General features: G+C 51.4%; 1 protein-coding gene across 1 annotated transcript in view; it reads left to right on the top strand.

The window, feature by feature from the left end:
* GRIK3 (glutamate ionotropic receptor kainate type subunit 3) overlaps positions 1–22,386 on the top strand; it is a 104,444-nt gene that overhangs the window by 63,302 nt on the left and 18,756 nt on the right. The window contains exons 11-13 of the mRNA XM_036853278.1: positions 11,884–12,107; positions 17,942–18,060; positions 20,436–20,653. Coding sequence (XP_036709173.1) covers positions 11,884–12,107; positions 17,942–18,060; positions 20,436–20,653 — 561 coding nt within the window. The remainder of the gene's footprint in view (positions 1–11,883; positions 12,108–17,941; positions 18,061–20,435; positions 20,654–22,386) is intronic.

Below are 22,386 nucleotides of genomic sequence, written 5' to 3'. Positions count from 1 at the left end.
TTTGAGGCTGGGGAGGGGGCTTCAGAAAGTCCCTTTTTCTCCCTGAGCTCATTTCCTAACTCAACAGTGAGAATAATGACACCTGCCCCGTGTTCTTCCCCGCTTGTTGTCAGAGGCGACAACTGGTGGGGAAACAGCTCCTAGATGGCGGAATTCAGTCTAAATGGGAGGGAGTGGGGTTGTCACCATTATTGGTAATAACTGTAATTATTATGGAAATTAGTCAGCAAGCCCCACAGGCATCTCCATTTATCAGCTCCCCCCTCCCTCCGAGCTTCATGAGTGGGGCTCTGGAGCATGCGGCTCCGGGTAGGTTCTGAGCCTGTCGCTTGCAGAGGTGAGCTGGGCTGGGGAGGAAGAGGGGATCCCATGGACCATGGAGGCCACATGCAGAAGTGAACGAGGCTGGTGCCAGTCTTGTCACCCACAGCATCCCCAGGAGCCCGAGAGCTCTGCAGAGCCATTTGCAAGGGGGTGGATTAGAAAATCCAGCAGCAGCCAGACCTTCCTAAGCTGACCCTCAGCTGGAGAAAAGAGGAGGTCTCATCCATGGCCTCCATGCAACCCAGTATCCATCAAGACCATGGCCCCTGACGGCACATGCGGGTACCTTGTTAAACCCGATTCCCTACAATTGATGAGCCTATTAATCCTAGCTTGGTGCCATTTTTAATAACATCATAACCATTTATTAGTGTCGTCAGATAATTAGTCTTCTCACTAGCTCATAGAAAGCGTGGTAAAAGCTTGGCAATATTATTACTTCCTTATTAGGGATCTGAACGTAGATGTAAAAATGATGAATGCCCACCTTTGCAAGAATCTGCTCCCCGAGGCCCATTTGGAGGCCCTGGATGGAGCCTCTGACCAACAGGACTTAAGTCCTTCCCTGACACTCTGCTCTTCTCTGTCCCATGCCACAGGCCTTCCAAGGAGCCAGGGTTATGGGGAAGATAGGGTACCTAGAGGGTGTGTCCCTCTCCTGCTCACATACTTGCCTTCCCCGAAGTTGCCTCCAATGATGGGAGCAAAAAAGGTGATTGGACAGAGCAGTGATTTCTCCATCCATCACCCCATCTCTCTCCCAGATCGTCACTCTCTCCATCTTTACTGCCTGCTCTCTCTCACTCTCCCTCCCCTGAAAGTCTCCTACTCTTGTCCATGCCTTAAATTACTCCCTTGTATTTTAATGACTTTAGAATTCAATAGAGATTGGTTCAAATTCAAGGTCTAGCACATTTTAGCTGACAGTGGGAAAGCTATTCAACCTCTCTGGCCTCTATTTCCACCTCTAGGAAATGGGAATAATTTGGAAAGCTATTCATCCTCTCTGGCCTCTATTTCCACCTCTAGGAAATGGGAATAATTTGGAAAGCTATTCATCCTCTCTGGCCTCTATTTCTGCCTCTAGGAAATGGGAATAATTTTAAAAGCCTTCTGCCTAGGGTTCTTGGGAAGATTTAATGAGCTACAGCACAAAATGCTCAGCACACGGGAGCTATCCTGCTCCTCACCATTTCCTCCCGTCTAAAGTATGTACATGAGTGGCCGTGATGGCAGTAGGAGAGTTGGCCCTTCGGCCGTGGTCACCCAGGTGGGCCACAGTGACCTGGGATCTAGTCCTTGCCCCTCTGAATCCAAATCAGAGCCTCAGGGACCTGGCTCATATTGATCAGACTCACGGGGGATTGAGGCACACCCAAGGCATCACCGCCTTTCTACACTGGGGGCCTTTCCTGACACCTACCATCAAGAGCTTCTGTTCTGGCACCACGTGCCTGGGATCCTGCTAGGGATTATGGAGACAGAGCCCTAAGTATGGAAAGCCTGAAGCCAAGAGGGCACACTGCTGCTGGAGAAGGGGGCAAGAGACAAGCCTTGAAAAGCCTTGGGTGCTAAAGTGAGGAATTTGGTTTTAATCCTGTGAGCTACAAGGCACAGCTGAAAGATGTAGAGCAAGGGGGTGACATCAAATTGGGACTTGTGCTGCCAGGCTAAACTGGAGCCAGTCTGGAGGCCAACATTGGGACCTGGGTGGAGGAGAGCATGGTGGCCTCCGAGGGTTGTGGTCAGAAAGGAGGAAAGTAGATGGCATAGGATGGAGACATGAAGGTAGAATTGATGAGGTTGGTGATTGGCGGCATGAAGGAGGCAAGGCGAAGGGAGGGAGGAATCAAGGACGAGTTGTGAAATTCTAGCTTGGATGGCTGGGGCGGTGGTGAGGTCATCCCCACAGGATTTGGTAGAGGTTCAGACATCATGTTGGGATTGGGGTCTCAGGAGGCGGCTGCCGTATGGCCGGGCACTAAGAGGAGGTGGCAGGGCTGGAGGTGGAGGTTTGGAGTCACGAACACAGCCTCGGGGGAACCTTGGGACACAGACAGAAACAGAGGCGGGGATTGCTGGGGAGAGAAGAGAGGAGGACCTGGGGTGGGACCCTGAATGGCATGGAAGTGTGAGGAGGGGATGAAAAGGAGGCCTCAACAAGATGCCCGAGCCCGCAAGGCCAGAGAGGAGGGAGGAGGGCCAGGGAGCATGGGTGATGGAGGCCAAAGGAGGAGAGGCTGCTGGGAAGGCATGGACACAGGGTCTCAAGCAGCAGGTGGGGAGGCGGAGGGAGACGAGGATGGAACAGCATCCACGAGTTGGCACGAGTGTGATGTCCTGGGGGTACAGGGTCAGGCCCCACACGGGCTCCTTGAACACCCCTGGCCTGGCCTCTTGCAAGCTTTCTTTTCAGAGGCCGAGGAGTCCTGTCCTGGCTGCTCTCCCAGGCCTTTGAACAGAGACGGGGAGGAGAGGGAGCAGGGGCCTGGCCTCCAGGGGATGCGTGAATGCCCTCCAGGCCACAGGAAGCCATTCATTCTTTTTTTTTTTTAATTTTTTTTTAACATCTTTATTGGAGTATAATTGCTTTACAATGGTGTGTTAGTTTCTGCTGTATAACAAAGTGAATCAGCTATATGTATACATACATCCCCATATCCCCTCCCTCTCGCGTCTCCCTCCCACCCTCCCTATCCCACCCCTCTAGGTGGACACAAAGCACCGAGCTGATCTCCCTGTGCTATGCGGCCGCTTCCCACTAGCTATCTAGTTTACATTTGGTAGTGTGTATATGTCCATGCTGCCCTCTCACTTAAGCCATTCGTTCTTTTATCTCGAAATTGTTACATCTCACTAGAGCACGTAAGGTGGTTTCCCTGTCTCATGGAGGCGTCTGGACCAAGATGACTGAGACAAGGAGTGGTCATGGGTAGCCCTGGCGTGTCTTCCCTGCCCCTGTGAAAGAAGTAGCACTGCCCAGGTGTCCCCCTCTGTCGCCGTGTAACACTGAGAGCAGAGCAGAGAAGGTGGCACAGCTCCAAGGACCCACTTCCCCTCCTGACTCTTCTTGCAGACAGACAGTGCCTTTGGACCGCGCTGGCGCTGCCCGCACCTGGCGTGGGGCTGGGCACGCAGACCAGGCGCTGATGAATGAAGGATGTATGAATGAGCACGTGCACTTGCACACCATCCCCAGAGACACGGCTGTGGGGTCATGACTACTGGGCTTCCCACCCAAGGTGTGCGAGCAGAGGGTCTGGTGTCAAGGCTGTGACCGACCCCATCACGCACTGTGTCCCCTGCCTTCCAACCAAGAACCAGATCTTAGTTCTGGCCAGCATGCGTTGGTCTTAGGAGGGGCCCCAAATCCCTGTTTGGGTGGCCAGGAAAGCCTCTGCCAAGCCACCTCCTTCAGGCTGGCCAGTGCACTTTGAAGCAAGGCATTCTGGGAGCTCACCTGGGGCAGGTCAGAAGCCTGGATGGGACAGGGCAGGTGAGGGCAGGGAAGCAGATGGACTGAAAAGGTAGCCACTTGTCAGGGCAGCCAGGTTGCCCAGAGCAATGACTGAGGAGCTCTGGGGAAGCTTAGGATCTACCTGAAGACGACCAAGTAAGCAGGTGAGGGATGCAGGAAGGACTTGGCCTACCTTGAGATTCACTGCAGGGCTGTCAGCTGCCGGGACCCAGCAAGCAGAGACTAACCTGGGAAAGACCTGGAAAGAGCCTGGGAGGAGGTCAGGGTCCAGATAACCAGTGCAAGAAAGGACAAGGAGCAAGGCAGCAACAGAGCTGCAGGGGTGAGGGGCTTATTGGAGGGAAACCAAGGGTGGAGGAAGCAACGGGAACAAGCTGGCCCTCCCGCTGAGGATCATTCCTTCATTCTTTCCACAAAGCTTTATGGGACCCTATCTCAGCCTGGGCTTCTGGAGGGCGGAGGCTGAGGAGGCTCAGACGCTACTACTGAGCGGGTTAGGGGGTGGGATGGCGGGGAGAGTCGGGGCACGGAAGTGGAGCAGAGGGGAGGGAAAGCCAACACGAGGACGCGGCATTGAGCTGGTCACCACTGAGTGCTACTAATCCAAGTCTGCACCCCAGAAAAGCCTGACAAAATGTGTCTCAGGACCACCTCTCGGGGTGAGGGGAAACGGGGGAACAGGTTTATCCACCCGCACCTGACTTTCATGCATTTCTGGGTTTGGCAGGGCAGGCATGGGAGCCAATCAGGGCCCTGCAGCAGCGTCCACAGGAAGTTATGGGGGAAGCGGGGCAGGAGAGACAGGAAAGAAGGGGTCAAGAGGTGTCCAGGTGGGCAGGAGGTGAGATGCTGGCAGCTTGTGCCTGCATGAGGTTGGTCATGGCCAGAGGGTCTGACCTGGTGCATGAGAGGGGTGAGCCAAGCACAAGCGACGTGCCAGACCCGGGGCGGTGACTGGAGATATAGGAGCAACCAAGGTCAACGTGGTTCCTGCCCCTCTGGGAACAAGCAATGAATCAACCAAGTTAAATTTCATCAAAATTTTGATCGGTGCTGCGAGAGGAATATGTACAGGGGACTTTGGGAGTGTAAAACAGGGAAATGACTCAGGTTTCCCTGCAGAGGTGACTCTGGAGCTGAGACTTGAAGAATGAGGAAGAGATATCCAGGGCTTAGATGGGGGTACCGACCTGGGTGGGGTCGCCGAGGTTGCTGAAGTCTCCGCCCTCGTCGGGGGTCCTGCAGGGCTGGTAGGACCGTGCCGGGGCAGACCCTGGGTGGACACCGGCCTTGTAGACAGGCAGGGAGTGGGGAAGGGGGGATCTTACAGAGAGGCGAATGGAGGTGTGATGCATCCCCCATAGTGTGCCATGAAGCGGGTAACGCCAGCTGAGCCGTCCGGAAAGACAGCCCTGTGGGGACTCAGGAGACGGCCGTTCTCCCAGGCCTGGGAAAGGCACGGGCTTCATGTCTCACTGCCGGGCATCCATCAGCTCAGGAAGCCTATGTGTGAAACACGAGTACACGACCCCTCGGTCAGCACTTAGGAATTTTCTAGCACCTGTCCCATGTCTTTAGATACATACGGGCTGTTCCGAGGTTATCAGTGGCTACAGTGCTGATTGTTAATTGTGGCACTGGCCGGCTGGTGGGACATCAGTGGACACCACCTGTGACTCAGGGTACCCCCCAAAAGAATTGCAGTGCACCAGGCCCTGAAGGAGGGCTCGCTGGGTGACCTCTTCTAAACCTCAGAGGGTGGATCCAGCAATGCTCCCACTAATTAAGTGATTCACTTGTTCATTCAATTTGTTCAGTTAAGCCCCATGCTAGGCACTGTGGATACAGTGTGAACTAAATGGTCAGGATCCCTTCCCTGAGCCTCAGGATCTTACGTTCTAGTGGAGGAAACAGGCAGGCAGTAATCTATGAATGTATGAATAGATGTAACTATTCCGCAAGAGGAGTGTGGCCAGGCGAAAGAGCTTGCCTGGCTGGCAGACGGGCGCCTGAGCTGAGAGGCCCTGCGCATCACAAACCAGTGGGGAGTTGCCGCTAATCCATCCCAGGAACCCCTGGAGGAAGGTCCTAGAGACTTGTGAGAGGTGGGAATAGCTCTGGAAATGCCTTCCCTGTCCTCCTGGCCATCAGCGTTCAGAGAAATCCAGGCAAGGGGTCTGGATCATTTCTGGCTCCCTGGCGGGTAACAGAAAATGGTACATGAGGGACAGATGAAGGAGGACATAGACTTGGAAAGATGTCGCCCAACATCAGCCATGGCCTTGAGACTGTGCACTCTGGTCTCCCAGCCTCCAGGTAAGCTGGCAGATGTGACGGGAAGATCTGGCCTCTAAGACACCACCATTACCTCACTGTGTCCCACCTTCCTCCCAGCCAGGGAACAGACCTTGGTTCTGGCCTATATGCATTGGACCCAACCCCTGTTTACAAGGCCAGGAAAGGCTCTGCCCAAGTCCGCTCTCCCAGCCTAGAACAGGGCACTTCAAAGCAAGGCATGCTGGGAGCTCACCTGGGGGGCAGGACAGAGTCCCAGATGGAGCGGGGCAGGCTTGGGGTGGAGGAAACAGATGGACCGCAGAGGTGGCCCCATCCCCAGGGCAGCAGACAGAGCCCTGGGGACAAGTCCTGCCTATGTGGCAAGAGTGAGACTAGTTTTCTTGGGTGGCTTTGGCAGTAGAAGTACAAGGACCTGGAGAGAAGTTGGGGCGAATCAGCATGTTCTTGCAGCCATAGGGCTCCCAAGCCTAACCAGGTGATGTGAAGTGTATGCTGGGGAGACCCAGGCAGTCATGGTCAGAAGCCAGAGTCAAGTTCAGGTCTCTGGGAATGCAGCATGGGCTCAGGCAGGGCAGGGTGGGCCCAACCATAAAGCCTGCCTATCAGAATAGGACAGGTGCAGGGGCAGGGCTGGCAGTGGGAGGTGCAGGGAGCTGCATGCACCCTGCCCAGTGTCCTAGGTGGCACGTGTGTGAGTGTCCTAGGGCTGCCACAACAAATGACCACAAACTAGGGGGCTTAAAAACACAGAAATTTATTCTCTCTCAGTTCTGGAAGCCAGAAATCAGAAGTCAAGGTGTCCACAGAGTTGGTCCCTTTGGAGGGAGCATCTGTTCCAGGCCTCTCTCCTAGCTTCTAGTGTGGCTGGGAATCCTTGACATCCTTGACTCTAAGTGGCATCACTTCAGTCTCTGCCTCTCATCACGTGGCCTTCTCTGTGGGTATCCGTGTGTCCTCTCTTCTTCTTATAAGGACACTAGTCATTGGATTTGGAGCTCACCCTAATTCAGTATGACTTCATCTTAACTTGATGACTTCCACAAAAACCTAATTTCCAGAGCTTCTGGGTTGGTGGACACATGGAGATGTGGGGAGAGTGGCACGCCCAGAGAAAGAGAGAAAGCATGGAAGCTCCGCACCCTTTCCTGCATAACTTAGCCTATGTATCTTCTTCATCTAGCTCTTCCTGAGTTCTATGCCCTTATAATAACCAGTAACGTGAGGGGCTGCACCATTTTACATATCCACCCACAACCTATGAGGCACCCAGTTGCTTTGCATCCTTACCGCCACTTGGTATTATCAATATTGTTTTATTTTGGCTCTTCTGATAGGTATGCAGTAGTATTAGGGGAATTTTAAACCACTTGGGGAGTGTTGCTAGGGGACATATGAGGGAACTACAGTGACGCAGAGAGTCTGAATGAAAAACAGGTTCATGCCAGGAGCCTTCCCCAAGGCTGCACACTCAGGAGAGGGTATTTGCACACTGATGGATTTAGGAGCACTCAGTGGGAGTCAGGGAGAAACAGATCTATGCGGAAGTGGACACGCCCACTGAAGACAGAGAAAGTGTGTCCTCCCTAGGCACAGCCCCAGTTAACGCTACCCAGGAATTTCTCCAAGATTGTTTAGTCCCAGTGGAAATAATAAAATACTGTTTTAGGTGGCAGTGAGCGGGGGAGCCTATTTCCAAATAAGGTCACGTTCACAGGTACACAGGGTTAGGACTTGAACATATTTGGGGAGGGGGTGCCCAGTGCATCCCACACTGCACATGGCTGGTATGGTAGAGTGGTAAAACATCAGGGTTTGAGGTCACAGTGAACTGGGTCCAAGTACTGGCTCAGCCACTCACCAGCTTGGAAGGTGGCTACGCTCATCACTGTACCACGAATGCCACTGGCCACTCACCAGCTTGACCAAACCTCCTAGCCTGATGAGCCATAGTACCCTCACCTGGAATGCAGTGATCACGTTTAGTGCCTCATGGGGCTACTGGGAGGGTCGCATAAGGTAATATAGGTAGTACACTTAGCAATGCTTAGCGTATAAGAAGCATCTATGAAAAGATGGTAGTTCTTACTATTTTAACTATAGCAGGTCACAGTCAGCAAGCAGATGCCCTGGGAGATCCCCAACCAAGAGGCAGAGCACATAGATGGGGAATCTGGTGGAGACCATACTTGGGAATCCAAGTAGGCAGGTGCCAACTGGGCCATCCGACACAGGTAGCAAGCTGAGGCTTGCCAGGTTTCACTCTGGGGTATGAGGCTAGCATCTGACCAGCAGCCAAAGTGCCTGGATACTAAGGGCAGAAATGTGGAGCTGTAGCTAGTTAAGTCATTCTTGCCTTCACTTCTGGTTGTGGAGACGTGGTAAAGCAAATGGTGCCAACTGACCTCATGCAAGCACGGAGGAGAGTAGGACAGCTGGAGCCAGGCGGGTCCTGACAGATTCTTGGTAAGTGGAAAGCTGCTTATAGGGATGAAGTAGCGTCCTGGAAGAGCTGTCCTACCTGGTCCAGAGGTTTGTTTTTTTTTATAAAGGTATGGAAAGGTCTTCAGTGAGGGAGAAGGGGCTAACAAATCACTCATAAGACCAATGAATGTGTTGCACAAGTCAGAGGTTTGGTTTGTTCAAGGACATGATTACTGTAAATATGAGAGCAAAGACCTTGGACTTTCTGTGAGCTTCAGTTTCCCTCCATAAATAATATGGGTTGGAATAGATGTTGCTAAAGGTCTCTTGTCCAGCTCTGACAGCCTATGATTTTATGAATCATCCTCAAAGAAAACTTGCACAAGTGGGAAGAGCCTGCCAAGATTGGGCCTTTCATTCTGAGTAATGAACTGAAACAGCAAAGGCTTGACATCTGTTCAGCTCTTTCAAGGGAAGTTGGACAAAATAATGCCTTTTTCAGGGAAATCGTAATCAACGGTGAAATGTAGTATTTCCTGCCTAAACCAAAACCAAAGTGGAGAACTCCAGCCTTCCTGAAGCCCAAGGGAGAACACACATCAAAACTTCCTGTGAAGAAGGTCAGGTTGACCAGTTGTCTTGCTGCTGTAGGCACAGGTGCCTTCCAACATCATTAGAACCCGAGAACAGAAAGGCTGGTGGGGAGATTCTGAAGGTTCTGAAACCATCTGGGGGAAGAAAGAAGGCCTCTGGCCCTGTGGTTGGCTTCCTCGCCGCTCCTGGAACACTCCTGGTGGGAAAAGCTTTGGCTGCAAACACACTGACCCCTCAGTTACTAACACTGTCATCCAACCTGCCATCAAAAGCCGAAGGAAGATTTGCCACCATTGACTTTGAGGTTCTTCCCAAGAATCCACTCCAAGCCCCAGAAGCCATTCCCAGTGACCAGTTCCAAATGCATTCTGAACAGTGATGATGACTCTGGAGTCAGAACAGAGCCTACCAAAGCGATGTGCTTTGAAGGGGCAGGGCTAGGGGAGGCCAAGTTCTAGAATGATGTCATGCCAACATTATAGAGGATCCTAGAACTTCAGGACTGAAAGGGACCTTCCAGAATGTCCCACCCCAGCTCCCACTCCAATTGGAGTCCTTTCCACAGCCTCCAACAGGGGCTCCCTTCACCAGAAGCTCCATGAGAGCAGAACTGGGTCTCTTGCTCACCCGTGTACCCCCAACCGGTGCACAGTAGGTCTTGAGCAAATACACATTAGTCCCTCTGCACCTTCCCTGACAGTTCTCTCTCCTTTTGTTGCTTTCCTTTGTGCACACCCTGAAATGAGAGGGCTCCAGGGAGCTAGGGTGGCAGCAGCTGCCTATTTCTTCTTCCTCTGCCTTCAAAGCTAGGCAAGTTCCAACTCACACATTCAGAAGCTTACAAAAGGAAAGTCCCAGTATGAAGCATCCCTTGTAATAGGCCCCTCCTCCCTGACTTCCCCAGGTTCTAAGATTCACGGAATCCTTGGGCTCCTAGTGTCAATAATCAGCCTTGGGGGCTGACATTAGAAGGAGAAACATTGGGGTGAGTAACATCAGGGTTATGTGCCAGTGCCCCCCCAGCCTGGAGCAGTGCCCCCCAGCCAGTGCCAGTGCCCCCCAGCCTGGAGCACCTGCAGAGTCATTTAGGAGCTGGGGTTCTACCCATACCAGTCCTCCCCGTCTTGAAGTTTCATTTCAACTTGGTTGCTGGTTCCTATTCTAGGATCGGTGAAGTCAGAGACATGTTAACAGCTACCACTTAGAAAACAATTTGGTTAACGTCTGTCTGCCCTGCTAGACTATAAGCCCCAGGAGGGCAGAAACCATGTCTGTTTGGCTCAGCTGCGTATCCCTAGTGCCTAGTGAATCTCACAAAACAATTAATTGTTTAAATACTCAATTAATTAATTAAGCTGGACCAAGTCAGTGGATGATTGCCTAGAGACTATTGTTTGGAAGGGGGTTCTCAGAGGCAGCTGCCGCCCTTAGCAAAAGGGTCTTTAGTGCTGGTCTTTAGGACTCAGCCTCCCTTTCTGTCCTGCCCCACCTGAGGAAGGGAAGTGATAACTTGGTTCACATTCTGGTATGTAAATATCCACAAGAGCCCAAGGCACAGCCTCTCAGAGGAACACATTATTAGTTAACAAATATTGCAAAGGCTGAGATGGGGCTTGGGAGTAGAGAAACAAAGCAGTGAATCAGCCACAGTCCCAGCTGCGCTTAGCAACTCACAGGTAAATAGGCAGATATGACAAAAAGACACATGGCTGCACGTACTGCCATTTCAACTGAGCAGGTTAGGACCTTACCATGGGACAGCGCAAGCTTCATGGGAGTTTAGAATTGGAGGATATCAGGGAGGGCTTCTTGGAAGACATAGCATATGTAAAGGAATATGGAAGGCGGTGAGAGTTAGACAACAGGAAGAGACATTCTCAACAGGGCACAGTTTGTGCAAGACATGGAGGTCAAGAAGGGAATGTGGTAAACAGGAAGCAGTTTAGTGGGGCCTTGTGCCAGAGGAGAGCAGTGAGGAAAGCCTGCAAAGATGGGAATGAGAGATTATAGATTTTTAGTCAGAAAAAGCTCAGACCGGAGATACAGACCTTTAATTATTCCCCTTGTTAAAACTGTGATGGGCTAAGATTGATCAACTTATGGACATCCCTAGCGTTCCCCAGTCCCTTCCCTTCCTCCTCTGCTCTGTTCTCTTCCCTCCCCTCTCCTATTAAAGAGGGCTCTGAATTTGCCTGTTTAGTTTCTTCCCCTCCCTTTCCCTCCAAAGAGAGTATTATTTTTGCCCAACTGGTTTTTGGGGCTTTGAGGATATATAGAGTATCCAAAATGGGGTGAAGCGTGCAAGAAGTAGATAGGAGAGGAAAACAGATATAAATAAGGGTTGCTGTGGATTCTGTGTCCTCTTCACGACCTTTGATAGTCACAAAGAAAGAACACCAGCTATTTTTAAATGTTTGAAGATTGCTGAACTATATTTGAAAGGCACCATTTTGAGAATGGACCACATGGGTTACAGCTGCAATAGGGTTCCATTCTCTGCATGATGATACCACTGTCCTCTTCCTCAAGGCCGTGAGCTCCTGGAGGACAGGGGTGAGGTCTAATTCATTACTGTCTCCCAGCACCCTGGGCGTGGCCTGGCCCAGAAGGAGGGTTAGTAAATATTGACACTAAAGAGCGCTGAAGTGATCCAGGGCTCAGGCAACAGAGTCCACTTCACTCCCTCGTCTCTCCTCCCTTCCAGAAGGGGTGTTCTGTCCCCTGCTAGTCTTAGGCTTTGCTCATAGTCTGTCTGTCTCTCACTGCAGAAGGCAGATCTGGCTGTGGCCCCCCTGACCATCACCCACGTCCGCGAGAAGGCCATCGACTTCTCCAAGCCCTTCATGACCCTCGGTGTGAGCATCCTGTATCGCAAGCCCAATGGCACCAACCCCAGTGTCTTCTCCTTCCTCAACCCCCTGTCCCCAGACATCTGGATGTACGTGCTCCTCGCCTACCTGGGTGTCAGCTGTGTCCTCTTTGTCATCGCCAGGTAAGGGCAACGCCTTGACCAGAGGTCTGGCCCAGGGTAAGAGGCTCAGGGAGCCTGGCAGGTCCCCCCCATCCTCAGCAATTGGCACAGAAGGCCCAGGTTCAGGCCACTGCCATACCTGCTCCTGCCTCCCTCCGTGAGGCTCAGATCCTTTCATATCCCACAGCGATCATTCCATGACTCTGAGAGGCAGCAGTTGTATCCCAGGTCCTATGAGCAGGAGAGGTTAAGTCACTGCCCGAGGCTGCACCACCTGGGCCAGGCACCCAGTACAGCAGACCCAGGCGCATTGGGCGGCCCAGCAGGTAGCTTGAAACTTGGCAAACAGACTGTGTCCATCCGGTCCACAGCAGCAGGGGGAACAATGCCACATAAACTCACACGCATGCACACGTGCAGAAACTTGGCACACGCACATACCTGCCTCTAACATGTACTAGCAATACCCTTGCATATTTAGTTGTTCACATGAAGTAGACACAGCACATCCTTACTGGTGGGTGGTAGGGAGAGGACACTAGGAAACAGGTTTAGCTCAGTGTTTACTGAGCGCTGTCTGTGTGCCAAGCACCATGCTCTGTCCTTTACAGCCAATTATCTTATTTAATTCTCACAGCCTCCCATGAAGGGGAGACATCTGGACTCAGAAAGGCTCAGTACTCGCCAGGGCCATCCTAGCCATAAGGGACACATCCGGCAAGTGAACTCAGGTCACCAAGTGTTTTTATCTGCAACCCACATCTCTGGCCACCTGGACATCTGTGTTCTGTTCCCGCCCCAAGTTGGTGGCTCCTGGGCCCTGGGCCCTCTGCCTCCTGCCTCCAGGCTCCAGCCCCAGCCCCTGCCCCTGCCCTGGTTCTTTTTTCTCTAAATTCTAACAAGGTGTGAAGCGAGACTTCTCCGGAGAAGCAGTTTGAGATCCAAGGACTTGCTGTTTCGGCCTTTTTCTCTCCTGAGTCTTCTTTGAAAGCCTTCCCCCAACCCTGCTTCTTTTCATTCCCTCCTCCCACACAGAGACAGACCAAAGGGAAGGATGTGAGAGAGGAAATTGTCCTGCCTCCGAAGCTCTTTGCTACCGGCAGGCCTGGTGCTGCCTGCCTTCTCGCCCAGCCGGCAGCCCAGCCTGCCACAGAGAGACCTTCATTATGCCTCTTGTCTCTAATGGTCTAACAAGCCTTTGAAAGCCAGGAGCCATTCTCCAGAGCTCTCACCGTAATTTTAGCAGCTCCAGTCGGCCTCTTGGCTCCCCACCCCCTTGAAAACAGCTGGAGCTTTTCCAGCATCAGCTTTGCTCATTTGATGTGCCTCCCATCCCCCTCTAATTCCTGGCCTTTCATCAGCTGCTGGCAGCCAAACCTCCTTCCCACCCCCTACCTCCTGGCCAGGCAGGTAGGAGCCCCCCTCCCAAGGTTAGGCTGGGAAGACTTTCTGGAAGAGATGGGATTTCTGGAGCTGCTGGAATGGCACAGGATGCCGGAGAGAGAGGAGAGGGACAAGGGTCTTGGCCACAGAGCCATGAATAGCACTGTGGGACAATTGTCACAGAGTGCAACACTATGACAACACAACTCACACCCATCCTGTCAAATCCTTACAGCAGTCCTGTGAGGTCGGTACAATTATCTCCACTCTATAGAAGCAGAAACTGAGGCTCACAGGGGTTAAGTCTTTGCCCAAAGTCAGAAAGCCTTTCCTCGCAGTGTTAGGCTTCAAACCAAGACTTGCCCGACTTTAAATCAGGGGTGTCACACACAGGAAGCATGAGGGAGTGAAGCAGGCTGGATGGTAGGCGGCAGGGAGTAGTGGGGACTGAGGCAAACCTGAGCACACACGTGGAGAAAAGGGTGACTACCACTCAGCTCCAGCAGACTGTGCTAAACAGGAATACAGACCAGTGCTGCGGGGTTCATGATTTTAGAGAGAGGTTCAGATTTTCATGTGAAGCCTCATGGCTTTTATAAGTAGCCACTAATTTGATTTTTTACAATGCTGTTGAGGTCGAGCACAGCACATCTGTAGTGTGGATGTGGCCCTCTGTCCCCTCCCCTCCATGTGGCCTGTGTCCTTTGGACCACTCCATGCTGGCTGCCGGAGAGCTGGACAGAGCTGCCCAAGAGATGGGGTCTGCGAAGTGTGGGCAGGTGTCCAGGCCCCCTCCGGGCAGCTCCAGCAGGGCACAGGGCTGTCCATCCTAAAAACTGGCCTGGCCTGCGCCTGTCTAGCATCAGGGGTCCAGGCATTGACCAAGGCCTTTCTCTGCCACCAAGATATTCTGCTTCCTGCTCAGTGAGAAAAAAGGAAGGGAGGGAGGATGGTTCTCACCACAGTGAGAAGGACAGTTGGCACTCATGACGAGGAGATAATCCTAAGTGCCTGACCCCAGAGGCAGGGCCGAGGGCGAGCCGCCAGTCCAGCCCCCAGGAGTCACATTCCGGCCAAATCCAGCGCAGATGAGAGTCCCAGGGAAGAGATGGTCCCGGACAGTCAGTGCTCTGTCTACCCTTCTACCCAGGAGCCGGAGTTTAGCCTTCTCCCCTGAGGGGACACAGAGTATCTCCAGGTCAGCCTCTACCAGCTCCAACTTACTTGCAAGACTGAGAGAACCCGTTGTAGCCACAAGCCATAAATCCGAGATCCATCATTCACTTTGGTGGCACCTTCCAGCGCCCATCCCACTCCTCTTCCCTCCTGTGGCCTTGGAGTTCGAATCTGGGCCTTTCCACCCACTGACCGCAAGATTGCAGTCACCTAGACTGCTCCAAGCCACCTCCCCACCTGTAGAGTGGGCGCCTGCTGCATTGTCGGCCTCTCGAGGGGTAGTGAGGACCCAGGTCTATAACAGTACTTGCTAACCAAGAGGCCCATTCGAGACCAGTTATTTTTATCATGGTAAGCAATTCCACCTCTGGGAATTTATCCTGTTGAAAGTCACCACTGAGCCCCACTTTACAGTTCCCCCAAATCTAGAAAGCCTTCTCAGCAAAGCCCTAGACAAGGCTGCCCTTTGGCCTAGGTACCCACAGAAGTGTGACCAAGGATGTTTGTTTCAGCAGAGTGTACCACAGTGGAAAATAGGGCCAGCCTACGTGCCATCAAAGAGGAATGGTTAAAAACACCTACTGACTAAAAAAATGATACAAATGACCTTATTTACAAAACATAAATAGACTTACAGACATAGAAAACAAACTTAGGGTTACCAAAGGGGATGGTGGGGAGCTGGGGGGGAGAGATAAATTAGGAGTTTTGGGTTAACACATACACACGACTGTATATAAAATAGGTAAACAACAAGGACCTACTGCAGAGTACAGGGAACTGTACTCAGTAGCTTGTCATAACTTAGAAAAGAATCTGACAAAGAATATATATGGAATTGAATCACTATGCTATACACCTGAAACTAACACAACATTGTAAATTAACTATACTTCAATTTTAAAAAATGTATTAAAAAAAAACACCTATTAATTAGTTATAGAGAATAAAGGGGATCAGGAAGGACTGATCTGGAAAGAGGCTGGTGACTTATTAAGTGAAAAGCCAAGATCTAAGACAGTATTATGATATATGATATGATTTTTTTGTGTGTTAAAAGATTATCACATATATCATATATATACTTTGTATACGTGTGTGTACATTAAAAAAGCAGGGCTCATGAGAGCTCATCAGAAATCATCTTTACTTTGTCTCTCACCCACCTTCCAGTGCGTTCAGAGGTGAATTTCTTTGCCCCAGTGAAAGCTCTGCCAGGACCTGTCACTTTTGGCTTGCTTCCAGAGCTCAGAAACCCTAGGTCTCTCTCTAAAGCACAAACACACTGTTTCAACTCAAAAGTTAGAAGGCTGAGTCCGGTATAGTCCTCAACATTTCTACCCTCATTCACAGATCAGACTTCTCCCCTCGCCCCCATGTAGGCCCCCTTTGGCAGTGCCTCCTTGGTCGGCCCACTCCCCCGCTCATCTCCTCGTCCTCTAGCAGCCCCTGCCGCATGGCTTCTCCCTGTTGGAGTCCCATCGCCCTTCTCAGATAGGAGTCAAGGTGGATCTGGGCTGGATCTCTCTTCACCATGGGCCCGTCTGGTCCAGGGAAACGTCCTTAGCCCTGGCCATGTCTGGGCCTGCAGGCCAGTGCCGTGCAGCAAGGACTCACCCTCCTGCCTCACCTAAGAAGCACGCATCAACCCGGCCCCTGCCCTCCAGACTTCCCAGGTGGTGTCCACCACATCCGCTCCTTCCAGAGCCACCCCCGAGCTCCCGCAGCCGCCCTGTGGAAGCTGCTCTCCCTAGACTTCAATGCAGGGGCCCCTGAACACACAGCTCTCCAAAGGCTTTCTCTAACACCCTTCTCACAACGGTCTCTCTACTCTCTACTCTCTTCATCCTCTGTCTCTTCCTTGTGGATTTTTAGAGCCTCTAACCAGTTCGTGGTCACTCACTTTGAAAATCCCCATCTTGGTTTGAAGCCTCACTTTGCAATTTCCTATCTGGAGGATCTTCCTGCTTTGTGAAAACGAAATTCTTCTCGTGTGAGCATTGGTGCTCAATGTTTAATTTACTAAAGCTTTTAGAAGGGGGATGGAAAGTCACAACATCACACTTAAAGCTCATCATACTTTAAAAAACAAAACAAAATTCTATCAGACATGTCTCTCCTTCCGGGTCCCTCATCTCAGCATCTCACCCCACACCAGCCACTCCAGTCACCCCAGTCACTGCAGCCACTCCAGCCTGGTGGGGACTTGCTCTCAATCTCTCCAGAGTGTTCCAGCTTCCTCCAGCTTACATTTCCTCAACTGGAATTCACACAGTAAACAAAGATCCCTCCAGCTGTCGGGACTTCTCTTCCTTAGAAGGCAGTGGGGAGTTTTCAATAACATTTTTTCCTGTCATGCATGTATTTGCATATTCAGAGAGAAAAATCTGAAAAAAATATATAACACATTGTTTCTCCCAGGGGGTGGGATCATGGTGTACTTTCGCTTTCTCATTGTATTCTGTACTGTTTGACTATTTTAGGAAGAGTGTAGTTTACTATTTTTCCATTTTAAGGTTTTTTAAAGTATACAAGTAATTCAAAAGCCTGTTCCCATTTTTCAAAAATTCATGTAATACATACAAAGCAACAGGCTTCCATGAAATTTCTTCTGCCATTCTAACAACCCCCCCCCGGAGGTAAACAGTGATATTTTTTTAGATGTGGATCCTTCCAGACTCTATATGCATTTATATACAAACGTACATAAATAGGTATGCAACTATGTCTTCAGGAATCTATTTATATAAATGTGATCATATTGTTCTTATTTTTATCACTTTTTTAAGAAAACCAAACAATATGTGTTGAAGATCTTTCTCTGTTGGTACATCTCTTCTAACAGCTGCGTGATATTTCAAAGTATGATTGTGGCGTAGTTTATTTAATCTTTCCTCTATTGAAGGACATTTAGGTTGTTTCCAGTTTTTCACTATTACAAACAATGCTTTGATAAACACCCTCGCACACTTCTCTTTGTGCTCCTGAGGGAGTGTTTTCTCTAGGATGGATAATGAGTTGCAGAATTGCTAGGTTGAAGGGCATGTGCACTTTTAATTTTAAGAGATACTGCTGAATTACTTTTATCACCAGAAAAGGGCACTAACAATAAAGAAAGAGAAGCAAAATGGCCCTGGTTTCCCATTCCCTGCCTTCCCAGGAGAACAATGAGGGAACTGATGCTAAAGTTGTCGGCATATCACTGATTGCTAAACCGCTGGCTTGTGTGGCTTCGACACTCCTTCCCTCCCGTCTCCCCGTAGCCTCGCCTCATTGCCCCCCTCTTTCTGCTGCAGGTTCAGCCCTTATGAGTGGTATGATGCTCACCCCTGCAACCCTGGCTCCGAGGTGGTAGAAAATAACTTCACTCTGCTCAACAGCTTCTGGTTTGGAATGGGGTCCTTGATGCAGCAAGGTATGTGTGCCCTCCCCAGGCAGCCTCCTCTCCAGAGTCAGCAGAGCCAGCCCCACCCTCCAGGGCAGCCTCAGACCTGCCAAGCCCTCAGAAGGTTGGCGACACCTGGATGCTCAGGTCTGTGCCCTTTCCCAGGTCCCCAAGCTCCACCACTACTGCGGCCAGACCGGCTCACGGTCTGAGGCGGAAGCATATAAGCCACGCCCACCCATGGCATGCAGGGTTCATCCCCAGCCCCTCCTGCTCCAGCTGCGATGGACATACAGCATCTTGTTTGCTGGGGCCAACCCCACCGATGGCCTCACCACTGCAGAATCTGGCTGAGCAAAGTTGGGCTGAGGATGAGGGGAGACTGGAGGCAGGGAGGCTGGGTGGGAGGCCATTGCAGGAATGAGATGATGACACCTGAGCCGGGGTAGTGGCCATGGGGGTGGAGGACAGAGATGGACTATGAAAACTTCAGAATGTAGCGGGAACTGGACTCTGGAGAGCCTGGTAGTCGAAAAGGGCGTGTCTGAGGTGGGGACATTAGCCTCAGTGCATCAGAGCTGGTAAACACAGAAGGACGCCATTTTTTCTTACATCCTCTTGACGGAGGGTTGGGATACTGCACCTACCCCCGGCTGGTAGCCCACCTTTTGGAAAGATTTGCACTTGCTCAAATATCTCAGAAAGCAGAGCACCTGCAAGGAGCATAGCGCAGAAACACCAGGGGCTAGAGGGCAAGCACAGGGGGAGGGAACCCCAGCCAGGAAAGACCCCCAGAAGAACCCCACCCCCAAGCCCTGATGGCCAGGACCCAAGTGCTCATTGCCTCTGCTCATTACCTCTGCCTGAGTTAGGGTCCCACGGAGGGACAGTGGGCAACAAACACGCCAGGGAGGGAAGGAGATCCAAGGGGCAAAGAATGTCTCTGTCCCTCACTCATCTGTGTGTATCCTCAAGGCCCAGCACAAACCCTGGTCCTCAGTAGATATATACCAGCAAATGCCAAAGGAATGAATGACTGATGTTATCTCAGTGTCTCCTGAGTCCCCACTACATGCCAAGCCCTGTGCTGGGCACTTGAATGAAGGACCCTGACCTGAGCGAACTCCCAACCACGACAGAGGCCAGATCAGGGGCCCAACAGAGCCTGGCAGAGCTCACCAAGCAAACAACTAAAATAAGTCATTCTCCCTTTGGGGGCAACTCTAGCCCCCTTTCTTGGGGGAGGGCCAGGCAGATGAAGCTGGGGGTGGAGGCGGGGGCGTGGTATCCAGCAGCTGGGAAGTGACAGGCAGCTTTAGAGGGAAGTGCCTCTTTCTATCCCCACCATTAATGAGTGTCCTAAAGCCTCACCTTGCTTCTTCATTCATCATCTTTGCTCAGTGACAGTTGGGAAGGACCTGGAGGCCCCTCAATGCGGTAATAGCTTCCCTTTCACCTCCTGCTGCTATTCAAAGCACTGGCCCCTGATGTATTCCCCACAAGGTTTTGATTAGGAGGGAGAAAAATAGTTATGTATTTGAAAAACTCTCCCTTGAGTGATTTCTTTGAGAAAAAAATTCATCCATATCAAAGCAGACGCTTTTCAGACGGCAGATCCAAATATTCTGGAAAGTTCAGGAGTCACTTGCTATTTAAATCTCTTGAAAGCCACCTAGTTAATTACTTCAGTTAGAAGGTTTCAGCTAAATTGTGCTTCCACCCAAGGTCGGGGAGGAGGAGCGATCTATTTCGGCAAAGAGCTTCAAAAAATGCTGATTCTTCTCCTCCTGCAAAGCACCCTATAGCAATCTTATATTTGTATACCACTTGTATTTCCAACACAGTTCCTCCTCAAATTATATCATTACAGCAGCATTGTGGTATTTGCGTGAGGCTGGGACAGAGGAAAGACGACGCTTTACAGAGTCCCAGAGAGGGAAATTGTCTGACACATGATCACACAGAGAACTAAGGGCTAAGGGCAGGAGTCACTCAAGACTTCCAGGTGTTCAGACCCTGGGACCACACAGGTGGTTCACAGATAGGCATCAGAGGGTCTGACAAGCCTGTGAAATGCTGTGCATGTGTGTGTGTTTCTCGAGCAGTGGTTCTTAAATTTTAGCCTGCATCAGGATCACCTGGAGGGCTTATCAAAGCCCAGATTGCTGGGCCCCACCACTAAGTTACTGATTCATTAGGTCCTGGGGTGGGGCCTGAGAATGTGCATTTCTAACAAGTTCCCAGGTGATGCTGATGGTCCAGGAACTACACTTTGAGAACCACTGGTCTAGGGAAGCGATCTCAGCTGTTCCTAGATTGTCAGTGGAGTCCGTGCCCCAGAGGACCAGAGCAACCCTGGTCTGAGCATTGTCAGGGACCACCAGTCTCCTCCTCCCTCCTCCCAGGGTCTGAACTGATGCCCAAAGCCCTGTCCACGCGCATCATTGGTGGCATCTGGTGGTTCTTCACGCTGATCATCATCTCCTCCTATACGGCCAACCTGGCTGCCTTTCTGACCGTGGAGCGCATGGAATCGCCCATCGACTCTGCCGATGACCTGGCCAAGCAAACCAAAATCGAGTATGGGGCTGTCAAGGACGGGGCCACCATGACCTTCTTCAAGGTGAGACCTTCTCCCTCCCTTCACTGTCCTTCCCTAACCACACAGAGCCAAAGGACCAGAAATCCCCAGGGCTCCGCCCATGCCTGTGTGGGACCAGTTGACTTTGGGGAGCTGTAGTGATGTGGCCATCTGGATGGGTCCCAGCACAAATCCTAGAAGTTTCCATACCTGGGACAAGCAGCATGAATATGCTGTGTTTCCTTAAATCATCAGAGGAGGACAGGTGGAGAGAAGAGGCTGGAAAAGGGCAAAGGAGAAGCATGGCCCAGGCACACAAACAGGCCCTGGGGCCAGTGGGCTCCCTGCCCTTGGCTTTGCGTTTCAGCAGCCTCCACTCCCAAGAGGCTGGCCTGGGCTTGGGGTGAGCTCTCCACCAGTGAGAGAGCAGCAGGGGGAACATTCTCCAGGGAAGGAAGGAGGCTTAAAACTTGAACCAGCATTTACAAGCATTCCTTAGCCTATTACACTCGTGGAATGCTGGTGTCCATGTAAAGCCCCTGTCAGCTGCTCGGGTTACTGCTCTCATGGGGATCTGGCCATGATTTTGCTGCACCCTCCTGTTTTGTAAAGCGTTAGCTTAGTTCCTTAATGTTTTTTCACCTTCTACTAGAGTAGCTGAGGGTTTAGGAAACTGAGTGACCCTGACCACCTATAGCTGTAAATGTTCTTCTGGAAATTAAAGTAATAATAACTATAGCGACCACCACTGAGAGCTCACAGTGGGCCAGGTGCTCCATGCTTGGTCTCATTTAATCTTCGCGACAAATCCCGTGAAGTAGGGACTGCAATTATTTCCACTTTACATGTGTGGAAACTAAGGCTTGGTGCATTAAGCGGGTTGTCCAAGGACTCACAGCTAAAGGAGCCCAAGGCTGGCCCAGGTCTGCCTTTCTCCAAAGCGCATGTTCTGAGCCATGGTTCTCAGACTTGAGTGTGTGTCCAAATCACCTGGAAGGCTTGGGGAGCCCCCAGATTGCTGGGCCCCACCCCTGAAGTTACTGATTCAGTAGCTCCTGGGGGGCCTGAGAATGTACATTTCTAATGAGTTCCCGGGTGAGGCTGAGACTGCTGGACCAGGGACCACCCTTTGGGAACCACTACTCTCATGATTTCTCAGAAATGGTCAGGATCTGGGAATTCTGTGGCTATGGGTCCATTCATTCATGTATTTGTTTAGTAGTCAATTGCCGTCAATCAGTCTGAAAGCCTGGGGTGTTTTGCTTTCCTCCGGGCCCTGGTTCCCCATCCCCCAGCCCTTGCCTCCTTCCAGGCTAAGCCTCTGAGTGATAGATTGAGCCTCTAGTGGGGCCTGAGTAAGGACAGAAAGAAGGGGTTGGGTGGGAAAGCCTTCTGCCTCCTGGGCATGGAGCCCCAGTAGCACTCCCCCGGGCCCTGGCCTCCCCTGTGCCTCTTCTTAAGGGTAGAAGCAGCTGCTTAGTGAAGAGCAGAGGGAGAGGAAACGGACTCCCCTCTGGGATGTTGCTTCTGGCAAACTCGGTCTTCTTACAAGGCGACCACTGTGTATTTAGAGTGTGGGGAAGGTAAACCATTGTCATAAGCACACTAGGGGCTCTCTGGGACCCGGTGTATGTATTCATGAGGGCGAGCAAGTGTGTGAGCGTGTGAATGCATTCACGTGCGTGTGTAGCAGTATATAACGTGTGAATGCACATTTGCGTATGCATGTGTGCACACGTGTGCCCATGCACAAGAGTCAGCCTGTCTGGGTGCTT

Source organism: Balaenoptera musculus, chromosome 1 (genome assembly GCF_009873245.2).
Source record: "Balaenoptera musculus isolate JJ_BM4_2016_0621 chromosome 1, mBalMus1.pri.v3, whole genome shotgun sequence".
Classification (NCBI taxonomy): Eukaryota; Metazoa; Chordata; class Mammalia; order Artiodactyla; family Balaenopteridae; genus Balaenoptera; species Balaenoptera musculus.
The sequence above is the reverse complement of the archived record's forward strand: the minus strand, read 5'-3'. Positions and strand labels throughout refer to the sequence as shown.